This window comes from Oreochromis aureus, linkage group 5, assembly GCF_013358895.1.
Source record: "Oreochromis aureus strain Israel breed Guangdong linkage group 5, ZZ_aureus, whole genome shotgun sequence".
Classification (NCBI taxonomy): domain Eukaryota; kingdom Metazoa; phylum Chordata; class Actinopteri; order Cichliformes; family Cichlidae; genus Oreochromis; species Oreochromis aureus.
The window spans coordinates 29,032,864-29,048,162 of record NC_052946.1 but is presented as its reverse complement, the minus strand read 5'-3'; the positions used below and the strand labels follow the sequence as shown (position 1 = coordinate 29,048,162).

At 40.9% G+C, this 15,299-nt stretch overlaps 2 protein-coding genes across 6 annotated transcripts; both read right to left on the bottom strand.

Annotated features, from left to right (window-relative positions):
* Positions 1–763: 763 nt before the first annotated feature.
* On the bottom strand, positions 764–5,423 carry rpp14 (ribonuclease P/MRP 14 subunit). 5 transcript variants are annotated; one of them, XM_031731482.2, is made up of 6 exons: positions 5,291–5,423; positions 4,572–4,724; positions 4,353–4,437; positions 3,443–3,519; positions 3,214–3,292; positions 1,332–1,523 (listed from the first exon to the last, which is right to left on the bottom strand). In XM_031731482.2, exons 2-6 carry the CDS (start codon positions 4,661–4,663, stop codon positions 1,467–1,469), a joined length of 390 nt encoding a protein of 129 aa, XP_031587342.1. In that variant the 5' UTR covers positions 4,664–4,724; positions 5,291–5,423; the 3' UTR covers positions 1,332–1,466. The 5 variants fall into 5 exon arrangements, with proteins under 5 accessions (XP_039468751.1, XP_039468752.1, XP_039468753.1 ...); XM_039612820.1 differs by having other exon boundaries at positions 4,572–4,694; positions 5,291–5,383; XM_039612817.1 differs by lacking the exons at positions 3,443–3,519; positions 4,353–4,437; positions 4,572–4,724; positions 5,291–5,423 and having other exon boundaries at positions 764–1,523.
* Positions 5,424–6,203: 780 nt separating this feature from the next.
* On the bottom strand, positions 6,204–14,465 carry LOC116313707 (abhydrolase domain containing 6, acylglycerol lipase). The gene is made up of 9 exons (XM_031731479.2): positions 14,307–14,465; positions 12,219–12,349; positions 9,998–10,157; positions 9,606–9,719; positions 9,279–9,411; positions 9,024–9,181; positions 8,351–8,405; positions 7,309–7,409; positions 6,204–6,836 (listed from the first exon to the last, which is right to left on the bottom strand). The coding sequence occupies exons 2-9, from the start codon at positions 12,335–12,337 to the stop codon at positions 6,657–6,659; spliced, it is 1,020 nt and encodes a 339-aa protein (XP_031587339.1). The 5' UTR covers positions 12,338–12,349; positions 14,307–14,465; the 3' UTR covers positions 6,204–6,656.
* Between the last annotated feature and the right edge of the window lie 834 nt (positions 14,466–15,299).

Genomic DNA, 15,299 nt, shown 5'->3' with positions numbered 1-15,299 from the left:
AAATGAAGTCAGACACGTACAAAAAAAAAAAGATTTGCGCCTTTGAAAAATTATTTAATCAGATTTAACTATGACCACTTGATTAGAGTTTAATTTAGAAATGCTTTAAATAGTGCTCTGCCAGTGTACACTCACCAGCCAGTTTTTTAGGTACACGTTCAACTGGTTGTTAATATAATTATCTGATAAGCCAGGTAGGCATGTAGACATTGACAAGACAACCAGCTGAAGTTCAAACTGAGCCTCAGAATGAGGTGAAGATTTCAGTCACTGTGAAGGTGGCATGGTTGTTAGTGCCAGACAGGCTGGTGTTCTCACAAACCATCCAAGCAGCGGCTCTCTGGGTGAAAATGTCTAGTTGAGGTCAGAGGAGAATGGCCAGATTTAGCACCAACAGAGCATCATTTAAACTCTACAGTCCAGCCGAGTGTTGTTGTTGACCATGTCAATGACTCTTCTAGGCTTCAGTTCTCAATGCTAACAGGGTATACCTAATGAAGTGGCCGCATAAGGTTCACTTGACTGAAGAGTTCTCCAGCTTCACTTTGCAGTGCTCAAAAAGTGTCTTTTCACATGATTAATAATCAAATGTGATGACTGCACCAGCCAATCACGAAATATGGAAATATTAATATATGTCATTATGTTAAGTAAACATAATAAAAAAACCTCAACCTTATAATCAGCTGAAGGAAATGAGTCAGTATGGTGGAAGGAAAGAAAGCTGTGTGTGTGAACAGGTGGGTATAACAGCACGAGCAGGTTTGAAAAATTCAAAGAGAAATTTATTATTTTATCTCCACACAAAAGATTTCAAAACAATAAAGCAGAGCTGGAAACAAATATTAGATGTTCTGCCTATAAACACGTTTTTCTTGCTTTGAGCAATAAACAATAATAAAGTCCCTCATGTACAAAATACTATTTCGAGGAGACAGTGAGCGGTGACCACCTCCTCCTCTCACTCCTTCTGCTGCTGCTCCTCAGGCATCATCACCATCACCTCACCCTCCATCACCACTTTATCCTTAACAGAGCACGTCACAGCAATGAAGGCAAACGACATCTTAATCTTGCGGACTTCGGCTTCGGCCAGCACCTCCTCTCCAATGTAGAGTGGCGCCGGGAAGCGGATCTCCTGGTACAAGAAGATGCAGCCTCGACCCGGCATCCTGGTGCCGAGCACGGCCGAGATCAGGCCGTTGATGAGGACGCCGTGCACGATAGGTGTCTCGAACGAAGTGGTGCTGGCGTAGGCCGGATCCAGGTGGAGGGGGTTGGTGTCACCTGTCAGCTCAGCGAACACCTCCACGTCACGGGAGGAGAACGCTTTGGTGAGCGAAGCTCGCTGGCCAATGTGGAGTGGCCGGCTGAGATGAGGAGCCGCTGTGATGGAAGACAGCGGTTTATTAAAGACTCGCCTCCACAGGAAACTCATTGCGGAAGGAAAAAAAGCTCCTCAGGCCTCAGTCGAGCTGCAGATCCCGACTGTTTCCAGTCAGCGCCAAGAGGAACGGAGACACCTGAACACAGGACAGAAAGATGGTCTTTATAATGTCTCGGATTAAATGTTCCTCAAACACAAATGATGCAACATTACTGCAACATTCCTTAAATTAAAGGAGACCTAACTGAAACCTTTGCAAAATGCACAACTCAAACATCCTCCTTATGAGGCTAGGTCACAATTATCAGGCTTTAAATTACAAAAATGTTATGATTTTATGGTTGGAAGCTTGTTTCTATAACAAAAAAAACAAAAAAAAAAAAAAAGTCAAAATTTTGGGGTTTTAATCTCAAAACTTCAGCTTTACTGGAAATTTTGACTCATTTTTACAGGAGTTTTAGTTAGTAAGTCAAAATTCTGAGATAATAATCCAAAGTTTTGACCTACAGATGGAACAAAATGACCATTTTCCATAGTGGGCCTCTAAGTTTGAGACGGTGATCTGAACTGTGGTGCATGCACCTGTGAGTCCGTAAAGAGCACCCTGAGAAACAGGACGTTTCTTTTAGCCACACCAACACAATCTTTGCTCACAACTGAAACTTAATTCCACGCAAGAAAATCCAGCATCAATTGCAGAAGCACCAGCACAAGAGGCTATACCGGGAAGACATCTGAAAAGAGCGGCCTTGCTGATACAGTCCACGGGACGCTCTTAAGGGGAGATCAGCAACTCTTAATCAGACCAGTCCCTTTCTGGAACTTTTTCAGCACACCCTCTATATGAGACAGAAATATAAAAGGGCAATGTCCTCTTTAAGTCAACCATGATGTTGCATGCCTCCCAGTCTCTTTCTCACAGTGGCGCCTTGCTATTGTGTGTCACATGAATCCCTACTGATCACCTTATCTATTGTATACAAATTTAATCTAACAACAGTAGCTACAAAAAGAACAGTTACATATTTTTTGGCACTAATCTGTTAAGAGAGAGTAAAAAAAATACTCCGTTTCATCCTCTTTAAACCTCATAGTGCACACTTAAAGCAACTTCATTACTTCATTTTAAATCCACTGCAGCAGTTCCAGAAAAGCAAAATGAACAAGAACAAAAAAGCTCACGTATCACCTGTAGAGATTAAAGCTGATACACAGAAACTTTCCTCTTCAGCTCAGGAGTGCGAATACAGAACATCGTTCTGCACAATAAAGCTCAAACATATGTGTAATGCTTCCACACGGACGTAATTTTTTTGTGCCTGGCAGTAGAGATAATCACCTCGGAGGTAATGTGGTCGGGAGGGGCGGTAAGGTTTTCACAGCTGATAGTCTCAAGGTCGACGCAGAGCTTTGATGCTCGGCACAAAAAACACACGAGGCCCAACCATGAGAAACTCTGTGGAAGGTGACTGATCGGTTGTTCAAGGACTTGTGGCTCAGAAGATGAAAATCAGTGAAGAACTTCACTTTGTTCACCCTCATTTGCAAACAAGAGACTATCCTACAGATGTGTATATTACAGCATGTTATGCTAGCACAAGAGAGGATGATGTGCATCAAATTAGCAGCTTTAATGATGACAATCTGGAGGAAAAAATGTTAAGATTGTCAGTAAGTTTGGTAGTTTATTTTTCTGCAAAATATTTAAACTCTGATTTATTTGTCATCACTCATCACGATTCTTTAGTCTATTAACTTCACTAGGAGTGGATCACCTCTGAGAAAATTCTTATTATGAGAGAAGAGCGGGGATTAAGTCTGCTGACCTGCAGGACTCTGAAGGCACAGGCCTGGTTCTGGTAGGAGCCGAGAAGAGTCAGGGAGCTCCACAGCTTCACCAAACTTCTGCAAACACACATAATAAAAGAAGAAAACGATACCAACAAGTGCTGGTTAGTCTGGTTCAGTTTCAGTTGTCCCATGTGCTTTCAAAATGCTGCCTGAGTAAACCCCCTCACCCCACCCCGTCCCCTTTCTCTCATGGTCGGTGGTCACCTGCTGTAAACACGGAGGAAAGCGGTCAGGGTGTCCTCATCGTACTTCAGGACGTCAAAGTTTAACGCTGCTCCCACCTGAGGAGTGAAAACAAAGTAAGAAAAGCTAAACTGCATCCCTCCATGCGACGCATGAATTAGGACCCTGGATTCAGATAGTTTGGACTATCCAGAACATCTTCCTTTTCTTTTCATCTGCTTAAATCTCACCCTCCACATTCAGCATCTTCCAGTATGTGCACCATCCCTCCTCTGCACACATCCAAACCACCTCAGCCTTGTATCTAACTTTGGCTCTAAACTGCTCAGCCTGATCTGCACTCATTTCTAATCCCGCCCATTCTGGTCAATCCCAATAAAAATCTTAGCAAATTCTGCTCTGCCTTCATTATTTTTTTTTTTTTATTACTGCAGTTTCACTCATGTACTTTTCATGTATTCCGTCTTGCTTCCACTGACTTCCATTCCTCTTCTCTCCAGCACATACCTCCACCTGCTCCCTACTCTCACTAGAGATCACAATTTCATCTGTGATCATCTTAGTACATGGAGACCCCTAGTTGACCTCATCTGTCAGTTTGACATTTACGTGAAGATACATTATCACAAACATAAAAAAAAAAAAAAGACTTGGATCCAAGCCCCACATCTGGTAGAACCCGTTCTTTCACAAATGTTTGTAGAAGTAGTCTGCATGCTTGGGTGCTTGATTGTATACACCTGTGGCCAAGACAGTTACTGGAACACCTGAATTCATTGATTTGAATGGGTGAGTGAATACTTTTGGCAATATAGTGCATTTAATGCAAATCTATACACACATTATACAAAGGTTCTGAAACTCAGGAGAATAAAACAAGTAAAACAAACACAGAAGCTCCTTGACTCCTCACTGGTCTTCATGGTCTCACCTCTCCATACAGAGACTTCAGGCCTGTGATGATGAAGTATTTCAGTTCAACGGCACTTAGTCTGGTTGAGTCATCCTCCAGCACACTAAAGACACAGAGGAAAAAATAAAGTGTGTGTGTGTGTGTGTATATATATATATATATATATATATATATATATACATATATATATATGGATCAGCACAACATCAAACTCTAAAAACACGATGAGGGACTTACAGGCGGACCTTCAGGTAGTGGTACGGTGAGGCGTTTTTCAACACGACCCGTTGGTAGACAGATGCTTCTTCCTTCTCCTCCACCTCTTTCATTCTATCAGAGCATCAGTGGCTCAGCCTCTGTCTGATGAAGAGCAGCAGGTGGATCAGCTGACTATAAAAAAAAAAAATCAAAACAGTGGAGCTTACAGAGAGTCTCCTCGTCATGTCTGCATTTTATCGTTAGCCAACAAATACCTGTACTAAAGCAGGAACTGTGTGCGTTACACTTTATTTTCCACAAGCTTGTGAGGGCCTGTCAATGTACACTATCAAAGACTTGAAGTAGCAGGTGTTTAAAGCATTTTGTAAGTATTTTAGTTACGGGCTGGACCTTTGGACAGCAGCTTTGGGTAACAAAGCTGCTGCATTTACACAAAAGCAAACAACAAAGTAAAACAGAAACACCTCAGAGGAAACCTGATAAGCTCTAAAATATTACGTTTTGGGAAGCCCAGAGGTCTGACAGTGAAACGTCAATAAAACACGAGGAAAACTCCGTACAGCCTCTAAAACCCGAAGCTGAAAGCGGCTAACCCGGGACAAGGTGAACCCGTTAGCTTCAGCTAAGTTATTGTAGCTGCTAGCTGCTTCTCTGTTATCGACTCACTGACACACAGACGAAAATGAACATTTTTAATTTGTTCTGAAGTTTAATAAAAGCAGAAGCACTTCACTCACCAGCTGCTAAAACGTGGAGGACACACAGCGTGCCGAGAAGTCCGCAGTCCCAGAGAAACGTATTTCACCAAGGGGGAAGGGGACCCCAGCAGCGCATGCGCAACCAGCTTTTACAAAGATGCGTAAAACTGCAAGATGGATCACTCTTCGCCACGAGACGGCTTATTTTGTCTTGTACGTTGAAAACATTATTTGGAAGCTTGTTTCTGCCACTGCCACAAAAAAAACAAACAAACATTTTTGCCATCTATCAGTCGAAATTTCGAATTACTAACTCACTAACTCTGACAAAATAATTTAAAATTAATTTGTGAAATTTTGAGTTATTGAATCAACATTTTGAGGTAATAATCCAAATGTTTGTCTTATGGATTACATTTTTTCCACATAATTTTTCTCTGTGAAAATAAAAATTATTATTCATTCATTCATTCATTTTTAAAAAATTTCAGGTTGTATTTGACAGGAATGGATTCGTCGCCCTCACAATGTCAAAATAACATTTACAACTTGTGTAACCCTAACCTTTCAGTGGTGCTAATAAATAGCATATAGCATATTAAACTTCACAGCTTGAGCTTACATCATTCATCTTCTTGGGCTAAAAAGAAGTTTAACTACATATTCAGTCCCAGCTGAACTGCTACTTTACTGCAATACATTGTACAAAGTAGTTCTCTCTACTTTTTTCATCTTAGTTTTTTAAAATCATGTCACTTTTAGTATTTTAATCATGTTTCATCTCTTCAAACACATTTTATTGTAATGCTGACCCTGTACTAACAACATGTGACAAATAAATCTGAATTGCAGAGCCTCGTGGGCAGTGACTACTTCCTGTGCATCTTGAATAAATTACTTGATGTGTTATGTCTTGTTATGCCAAAATGACAGGATTTTTCAACCAACAATCTTAAACACACAAAATCTTTTAATTCCACCATTTTTCAAACTTTATATATTAAAGTTAATAGCTAAAGGATACAAATCACATATTAACCAACAGTAAATGTTTCATTGTAAATTCAGTCTGATGGTGTTTTTGTGATGTATGCAGTCAGTCCACTGCATAGTTTACAAACAGCTGCAAACAAAAGACTAAAATACAGTTTTCTGAAAGTGAAACATGAAGACAAGGATTGATACCATGACATTAAACTCTAAAGATTATGGATATCAGCCGCCTGCAGGGCAGTAAGAGTCAGACAGATGAAAACATCAGGAATATCTTAAAGTAAAGTAATACTTTTGTGCGTTTGTTCAGTTTGTTTACAGACATAAACGTTGATGTAGAAATCTCATCATACTTCTCCTCTCCTTCATCATCATGAGGTCAGGGGTTGGCGTACAGTTCAAAGGTTTTTCTTCAAGAAACTTTCTTTACGTTGCCATCGCTGACTGCCTGCTCAGACAGGAAGTCCGTGATGAGTTTGGCGGCTTTTCTCGGTCGCTCCAGAGCCACAGAGTGACCACAGCTGTCCAACACCGTCACCTGGCAGTGAGGCAGCGCCCCCTGCAGCACAGCGGCGCCCGAAACGTCCAGCACCTGAGAGTTCAGACAAGTGTGTTAGCAGCTCTGTGTGACGCTGCAGCACGACTGCACTGACACACTGAAATATCCCAACACCACATGACGGAGATTTACAGATTTACAGATATTCATGCTCTGTTGTCAATTCCTATAGACTTCCATATTAAAATGAACTTTGAACTTTACAGCATTAAAAGGCATATTTACAGCCTGGTAGAAATTTTTTTTTCAACTGTACAATTTAATTTTTTTCTGTCTTATTAATATGGATACTGTTAATCTTCTCTCAACAGTGATTCGATAATTTAAATATGAAGGACGTAGTGAGCACAAGTAGATGAGGAGGGCCACTTGGCAGTTCTGATGACCAGCACCCCTAATTTTTTTTTAAAAGAAGAAGCAGTACATCCTACCCGCAAAGGGCAGAAAATTGGGGCTGAGCCATCGTTTTCAAATGATCATCACTGCTGTGGGGTTGTGAATTTACCTGGTCTTCCTTCCCCCAGATAACCTGCAGGGGCACTGTGATCAGATGCATGTTTTCTTGTAGCGAGTGGCGAGACTTCTCCCCGACAATCTCCATGAACACTACACACACACACACACACACACACACACACACACACACACACAGGCAATGAGTTACTACAGGGAAAATAATTACTGCAGAGTAGAAGTAAGCACAATCTGCTTATCAACCTACTTCACTGTCTTTATGCAAGTGAGTCATATCAAAAGTACTTTCCTTCACTAATTAATTTATCTGAAATGTCTTTGTTGCACAAATTGCTTTCTCATTTTTACACTGAAAGATTAAAACTCTGATGCCTAACTCTGGAGCTTCAAGTGGCCAACATAAATAAAAAAAGAGCCCAAATCATCATCAGATGTTCACTCTCCACATGGACTCTCAAAACCTGCTCAAACCTGAATTATGAACCATAAAATTTCTGTCCATACTCGTGTGTACATATCTGCATATGGAGATCAGCTTTGAGCTAAAAGACTTTGAGAAAAGAGGAAGATTATCTATATAAGCTTTTGATATTAAAGAGCTGAAGAGGAAGTGTTGTAGCTGGTGGGAAAAATTATGCAAAATCAAAACTGAAATAAATGAATTAATATGAATCGTATTAGTGTCAAAAATAGAAAATAATGAAAAAACTCAGGAGGCACAGGGTCATATCAAATCCCTCAGTAATCTGTGACTGTCGATGGAGCACTGCTTGAACTCAGTTCACTTCAATTCTGTTTAATATATATAGCGCCAAATCACAACAGCCGTCGCCTCAAGGTGCTTTATATTGTAAGGCAGAGACACTACATTATTACAGAGATGCAAGCATCTCTGCAAGCAACCCCAGTAATCATACGACCACCTTTGAGCAACGAGGTGATGGTGGGAAGGAAAAACTCCCTTTTAACAGGAAAAAACCTCCAGCAGAACCAGGCTCAGGGACCGGTTGGGGGTGAGGGGAGGAGGACAGGACAAAGAGAAGAAAAGAGCAGGTGATGGTGAGCGGACTGACCTTCTTTGTAGAAATCATTGTTTGGGATCCTGTTGGCAAGGAGACCGCTCAGCACCTAACAACACACATGCACACAAATGCAAATAAATAAAGAGAAACAAATAAAAGCAACAGCAGTACTGGCAGTGTGTCGGACTGAGAGCAGGTATATTGTTACAAGCCTTAACGCAAAGTGACCCAGAAGTGTCTGTGTGATGGTTGAATTCTGTAAATACTAAAACAAGCTGGAGTATCTTTTATGGAAGGAAAGGAGGTTCAGAGGAACTAAGTATCATACGTAAAATACTGCTATGTTTTCTATCTCATTCCAACATTTCTAAGCTTCTACTTCTGTGAAGTAGATAAAAGGCTTAAACTGCAAAGATAAAACATAAAAATAAAGCGGATGGCAGTCTGCAGGATGAATTTGGAAGAGGAAGCTATTAAACATGAGAGTATTGTAGTTAAACTTTAGTAAATTTTAGCTTCACCACAGCAAACCGACCTTAAAACCCACAGTCACATTGTTTAAGTAGTTTAATGTGATTTCTCCTTAATCCTTATAAATTCTCCTTCACATCTTTCCTTGTCCTAATGATGTGCTGATACAAAGCATCATGCGGACAAGGAAACTTGTGAAGGAGGTCATTTCTACAAAGAATCTAAACTGTGCCCATGTAGCTCAGCCCTGTACCTGTCGGGGGAGTTTTGGGGGGGTGTAACAACAGAGTCTCAGCATGTCCTCGAGCTCCTGAATGGTGGTGGGGACGAGCGGGATCGACTCATCCTTCTCACCCTTCTCTAGCTCCCTCAGGCGACTGATGAACTCCGAGTCTGTCGGGTAAACCAGGCCTGGTGGGGAGAGAAGAGGAGGAAGAGGAATTATGCAAACCTGATCATCATCAGCAAACATAAGGTGCAGTAGGTGCAGTCTGCCTGCTGAGTTTACCTGCCGGGCAAACCAAGGTGACGCTGGATAGGTGGGTGGGGTAAGTGGCAGCGTATACCCCTGCGACGTTGCCACCCATTGATGTGCCGACCAGGTGGAAGGGTCTTTTATCGAGACCGATACTCTGCACAAACTACACAGGAAGAAAAACAGAGAGGTGAGTTTTGAAACAGGACAGTAGATCAGTGCTTCTGCTGTGGTCCAAACCTGGCAACCTGGCTTTGATTACACGAATAACCTCCCCCTGAAAGATATCCCAGTGGTTTTTCCAAACTTATAATTATTACAAAGTGTGCAAGTGTCACACACAGACACGTTTGTACAGACCTGGTGGATTCGTTCGACCTGACCGCGGATGCTGTAATCCTCTGGACCAGTGCGACTTGTCCCCTCGTGTCCCGGCATGTCCACACACACCACATGTTGGTTTCTAGGGAGGAACTGGAGGAGAAAGCAAACACACCAGAGGCTCACTTACATACACTTCATGACAGAAAGGCTGGAGAGTCACCAGTCAAATCTGACAAAATCTGCTTCAACAGTTACAGATTTTTGCCCAAAAGCAAGATTTTACAAAGGGGACAGCTTCCACGCACAATTCACCAACCCTGTGTTTCCAGATTTACACACAGCTGAGCTGAAGTTCCTTTTTTAGCAGTGAAAACGCCACTGTCACAAACATGTAAATCTGATGTTTTGATTTTTTTTCGTGTAAAAACCTTGACAACAGGTAGCCACATATCCTTGGTGGCAGAGAAGCCGTGGAGCAGCAGCAGTGATGGTGTTGTGCCTCCTGGTGCCCCGCGTGAGGAATAACAGAAGCGGTAATTGCCACGGTGAGAGTAGCGGACAACCAATCCGAGCCTGCGGCGCCAATACCTGCAGAGATTTACAGGTGAGCCGTTATAAAGTCTCGTGTTCTGCATGTTCAGTGAAACCTGAGGATTAAACACGAGGCGATCCATCCACTAACATAATGAAATAAACCATGTGATTGTGTAGTCTTTAAAAGCAAGGTCACTGTTTCTGAATTTTCTCTGACTCTGATCATCACTTAATTTTAGGATTCAGTTCAACATCCTGTAGCTGCACATGGTTTCATATGAAAGGGGTCATTATGCAGTCAAAACTGGTGTGAAATTACAATAATGGGAAAATTCCCCCACAAAATAAAAGCACACTAGAAAATTAAAGGTTCGTCATGAAAAGATAATGTCCTGTAGAAATCATTTTATAACTGCTGTTATGAAAATAACAGGGATGCTCTGCCACTTATTTCCACAGTTTATTCATGTGATTGTTTAATAATTTATTGTGCAACACTTTGGATATTCATATCCACCACAAATCCAGCTTCATTACTCAACAGAAACATAATGATTATTTAACTGAGGTGAATTTCTGCTACCCTTGTAACGGTCAGGGTTAAAAAATAAAAACCGAACAAAATAAAAACAGAGATCAGGAACGGTCCCTGAAATCTGGGACCAAAATGATCTCGACAGATAAAAATAATCTTCTACACAGTCACAGTTTCACTGTTAATTCTTTGTACATGTTTTTCTTCTTCTATTACATGTCAGTGAGTCAGCACTTTGTGTGTGTGTGTGTGTGTGTGAGTGTGTGTAAGACAGAGTGAAGCAACATCAGTAATCCAGTAATCAGCCAGCATGTAGTTTTTTTAACAGCTTAGTCTAAAGTTCAGAAGGAAAGGTCACTGCTTTGGCTCTTTCACAATAAAAGCATTTTTGAAGCTGTATTGGAATACAGGAACTACATTATTTTCATTCAAATGTAACACAGGTCCAGTTTATCTGTTTGTTGCTGTTGAAGGCTTTATCTGGTGGGTTTAGTAACTTTGAAGAAAATTGCTTTGAGTAACATTTATTTTCATAAAAAAATAAGAAAAATGGAAAACCACTGTACAAAAGTGCAAAAGTCCTGAGCCACCAAGTCTTTTTCCTGTTTCCTTATCTTCAGAATGGCTTCTTGGCAGCCACCCTTCACTGACACCATTTCTAATGAAACTTCAGTGAACAGTAAAGGGATCAGCCGAAGGGTCAGATGACTCTTCTGGTCCTTTGTCAGGTCTTTACTGTCACGGTCCTGGGTTCACTGACCCAGTGTTTTATGTTATTTGTGATCATTCCTAGTGTTTATGTTCTCTGTGCCTCCCTCATGTTTGTTCTCTGTGTTTCTTAGTTGCTCTGTCAGCTGTTCCCCTAGTTAACTCCGTGTCTCAGTGTTACATTTCCTGTTTTACTTTGAAGATCTGTGTCCTAGGTGAATGTATTGAGTTTTGCTTCCCTTTGGTCTCGTCATGTCTGATTTCTCCCAGCTGTGCTCTCCTTTTGTGTCTCATTCCCCTCGTTATTCCCCAGTGTATTTAAGCCCTGTGTTTCTGTGTCAGTGTTACGCTCCCTTTGGTTCCTCATGAAGTTAGAGTTCCCAGTGTAGTTTTGTATGCTTCCCCCTGCCAGCAAATAAAACTGAGGTTTTTTTTAGTTTAAACCTTGTGTCCGAGAGTCTGCGTTTGGGTCCTTCTCCTGCCTGCACACAGTGTTTCATGACATTTGCTGGATTTTCCTATTTCTTAAGGACATAACTCTCAGATACTGCTACGGTTTATCAGCTGTAGTTTTTCAGGCCTGTAATTTCTTTATTTTTCCCTCATGGAAAGCAGCCAATATCCAAAGAAAAGGTTTGGAAGACCTCCATACCTACTGATGATGACCACTTAAAAAAAAATCACAACAAAGTCTGGCTGCTTGGAAGCAAAACATGAGAAATAAGGAACGACTCGAGACTTTTGCACAGTACTGTAGGTGGAAAATCTTTTCCATTTCTTCTGCTATAATCCAGTGGTGTGCCTAAACCAAACAGATACAAGTCTAACCCGCCTGTTTGTTCTCTGTGTGTATGTCCTCTCTGTGCCTTTACCAGTTGTACGCCTTGAGGAGCGCTCCAGGCCAGAACAGGAAGGAGGTGACGAAAGCGAGCACAGGCACAACCAGGACACCTCCTGCCAGCAGTATCGTTTTGGCCACATTCAGCTCCATCGTTGCAGACTCCTTTAAAAAAAAAAAAAAAAAAAAACAGATCACAAACTGCACTCTCAGCTCAGTTTAACTGTAGATAATCAAGCAGAATCTGAATACTTTGTTAGTCCCAGAGGAAATTGTGTCCTCACAGTTGCTCCAAGACAGTAAGAAGAGTAACTAATAGTGTTATACTGTATAATAATAATAATAGATACAGACGCTCAGTACTGCATCCAGAGTACTGAAGTGACAAAAGTCCAGTTAAATCACACAGTCTTGGCCTCAGTCAATGATAAATATAGCTGTAAACAAACATATAGTCAGGGAAATGTGCTGACTTATTTATGCCTTCACTCCAAAAAAAAGACAAAGCCTAACTTAAGCTGATAAATAAAAAATATTCCCATAGTTTTCCAACCTTATGGCATCACTTTTTTCACTTTTAGTGTAAAAGATCCACTTTTCCACTGCAGAAAGTGAAGGTGGGAAAAGATGACACACACAAACTGGTTTAACGTACTTTTTGGTTTTTGTTGTTTGAACCTGAGAAAGTGTAAAGCCGTGGCGTTATCAGCATGCATTGTTATAGTTAGACTTTAAGCTACAGACTTTACTCCAGATGTCTCCCCTGACACAACCCAACCCATTTATCCAAGTTTGAGACGAGGACTATGGCTAGACTTGCTCATGAGGGTATGTTTGTATCTCTTCCTGGTATTGGTTGGGGGCTCTCTCACACAAAAGGTGAGTGTGTTAACCACAGTTATTTCTTATATTTAAGGAGTACTGGTACAAAAACAGTGTTGGCCTTTGTGGATGATTTCCTCTGTACTGATGTGGTGATTTATTTTCTTAAATAAACCAGTAAGGCTTAAGGTTTGGGGAGTGGCTGCTTTGACTGACAGGTTTCAGCTGATCACTGTCAGCTAAGGCTTCCCCAACGTTTTTGCCCCTTTTTAAAGCATTTTAAGTGTAATTACATTGCTTATAATAATAAAAATTTGTGGTAAATGAAATTCAACTCACTAAAAATATAATACAAACTTCTTGTAGGTTCCCTTTAAATTAATTTTAATTATACATAAATGCTTTGAAAAAAACTGGAAGAAAGGGAGCAGGTAGAGCTGAGTGTAAAATATGAACCCAAAACTCAGTAATAGGAGTTGCCTGCTAAAGCCAGTGAGCTAAACCACCACATGTTTGCTTGTTTCTTAGCTCTAATTATCAGGCACCTGCGTCCATGGCTTCCACACACATATGTCATAAATGCAGCATTGAACCAGGCATGTTGATAATGAGCACACGACCACAAATATGGCAACTTATGGTAACAGCAAATCGACACAGCAATTGTTAATAGTTAATGTCGAGGTATTACTTCCATCTTTCATATACAGTCTATGATTTTGACAAGAAATCGCCTCAAAGCAAGTGCCACGAAATCAACAGGATACAACAGGATTACTTAACCCACTGAACAACGTCCAGTGCTGCAAGCCCAACCCCGAAAGATCCTGAACCTTTGAAGCAGCTGCAAAGTTCACAGTTTCAGGAGAAAGCACCTGCAGGGGGAATATGCTTAAAAAATAAACTACTTCTACTCGTAATATACCGTAGTAATACACAGTAATCGGGATTTGGAAGTTTGCTTTGATGCAGAAATCAGACCAAGTAAAAAAGTGCATTTGTTAGGCGTTTTTTTTTTTTTAAAGGTTAGAACCGGAAAATGAGTAAAACAAGTTTACGTTGAGAAAAAATGCGGAAGTTTCCTTTAACCGTAACGGTCACAGGGTTAAAGAGACAAACTTCTCTTTTTGAATATTTTGTTCACTGACGGTTTGATGGTAGAGCAGCAAACACAAAGGTTACATTAAAAACTCTCGTGTCCTTTTAACGTGCTGAAAACGTCACATCGGACATAACGCGGATACCTCAGGCTGAATACTATAGCGGTTTATCTACACCTGCAGGGTCAGCGGCGCCCTACCTGTCAGGGTCCTCTTCGAGCTGTCAGTGCCGGCTGTCCTCCATTCAGTCCGCTGCTCTTCCTCCTCTTTCACCCAAATTACATAACAGCCTTTCATCCGCACTTAAAGGGAAACTGCTGAAGAAAAATGCTGTGCTGCATTCAGGTGCCGTCAGAAACAGAGGATGTGTGATGTGTGCGAGCGCGTCCACAAGAGGGCGCCAACTTCCACAGTCAGCTCTCAGAGAACAGCACTGATGCTCCAGAATTTCTGTCGAAGTTAAAGCAATTTATATATTTATTTTCTTCAAATGAATGTTTCAGTTGATTTCTGTCCAGTGTTTTGTGGCTCAGAGGCCTGACAGATCCCCAGTTTCAGACTGGGAGGAGACAAAAAGCCTCGGAGGGTTGCATAAGAAAGGTCATCGGCTAAAAATCTGTGACCAACCAAATGTGCTGATTATCCTGCTGTGGTGAGAAGGGAGCAGCTGAAAAACTGATTGGAGCTCAACTGGAAAAAGACAATGTCAGGATTTAGCAACATATCTGTCACTGCTTGTGTGTAATGCTAGAAAACTTTCCCCTTCTTTCTTCTTTTGATCATCCAAGGGGTCTTGAAATTTTGCCAATTTTTTGGCCAAAAACCTCATTTGAAGGCTGCCAGTCTTTGTGCATTTGCTAAATTATACACTGAAAATCACTTTATAATAAAAGGGAAGAATATATTTAGAATCTAAATAAGAAAGTTTTAACAGTATGACAGTTGGTAATAATAATGAATTATAATAAAGCAGAAAGTAGTCTGTAATATTGTTTGAAATGTGAAAATAGCTGGAAAAGAGGGGGAAAGTTATAAAGTTGTGATTATTTACAATAAAAAGACATGCTGTGGTGATGACATCGACTTCTGACCCGCAGAGTCTTCAAGCCAGTTATTATCATCATTTTAACTTTGTTTTAAGAAACACTTAACCTGCATTAACTATTTTTGAACCAATCAGCACCCAAACACCA

What these genes read in the sequence shown, in the direction of transcription:
- rpp14 (XM_039612817.1), bottom strand. Translation starts at nt 1,438, where the DNA reads ATGAGTTTCCTGTGGAGGCGAGTCTTTAATAAACCGCTGTCTTCCATC.
- LOC116313707 (XM_031731479.2), bottom strand. Translation starts at nt 12,337, where the DNA reads ATGGAGCTGAATGTGGCCAAAACGATACTGCTGGCAGGAGGTGTCCTG. An exon ending in AGGTCGAACGAATCCACCAG is followed by an intron (nt 9,412 to 9,605) that starts GTCTGTACAAAC and finishes CTTCCTGTGTAG; the next exon opens with TTTGTGCAGAGTATCGGTCT. An exon ending in TCTGGGGGAAGGAAGACCAG is followed by an intron (nt 6,837 to 7,308) that starts GTAAATTCACAA and finishes CTGAACTCTCAG; the next exon opens with GTGCTGGACGTTTCGGGCGC.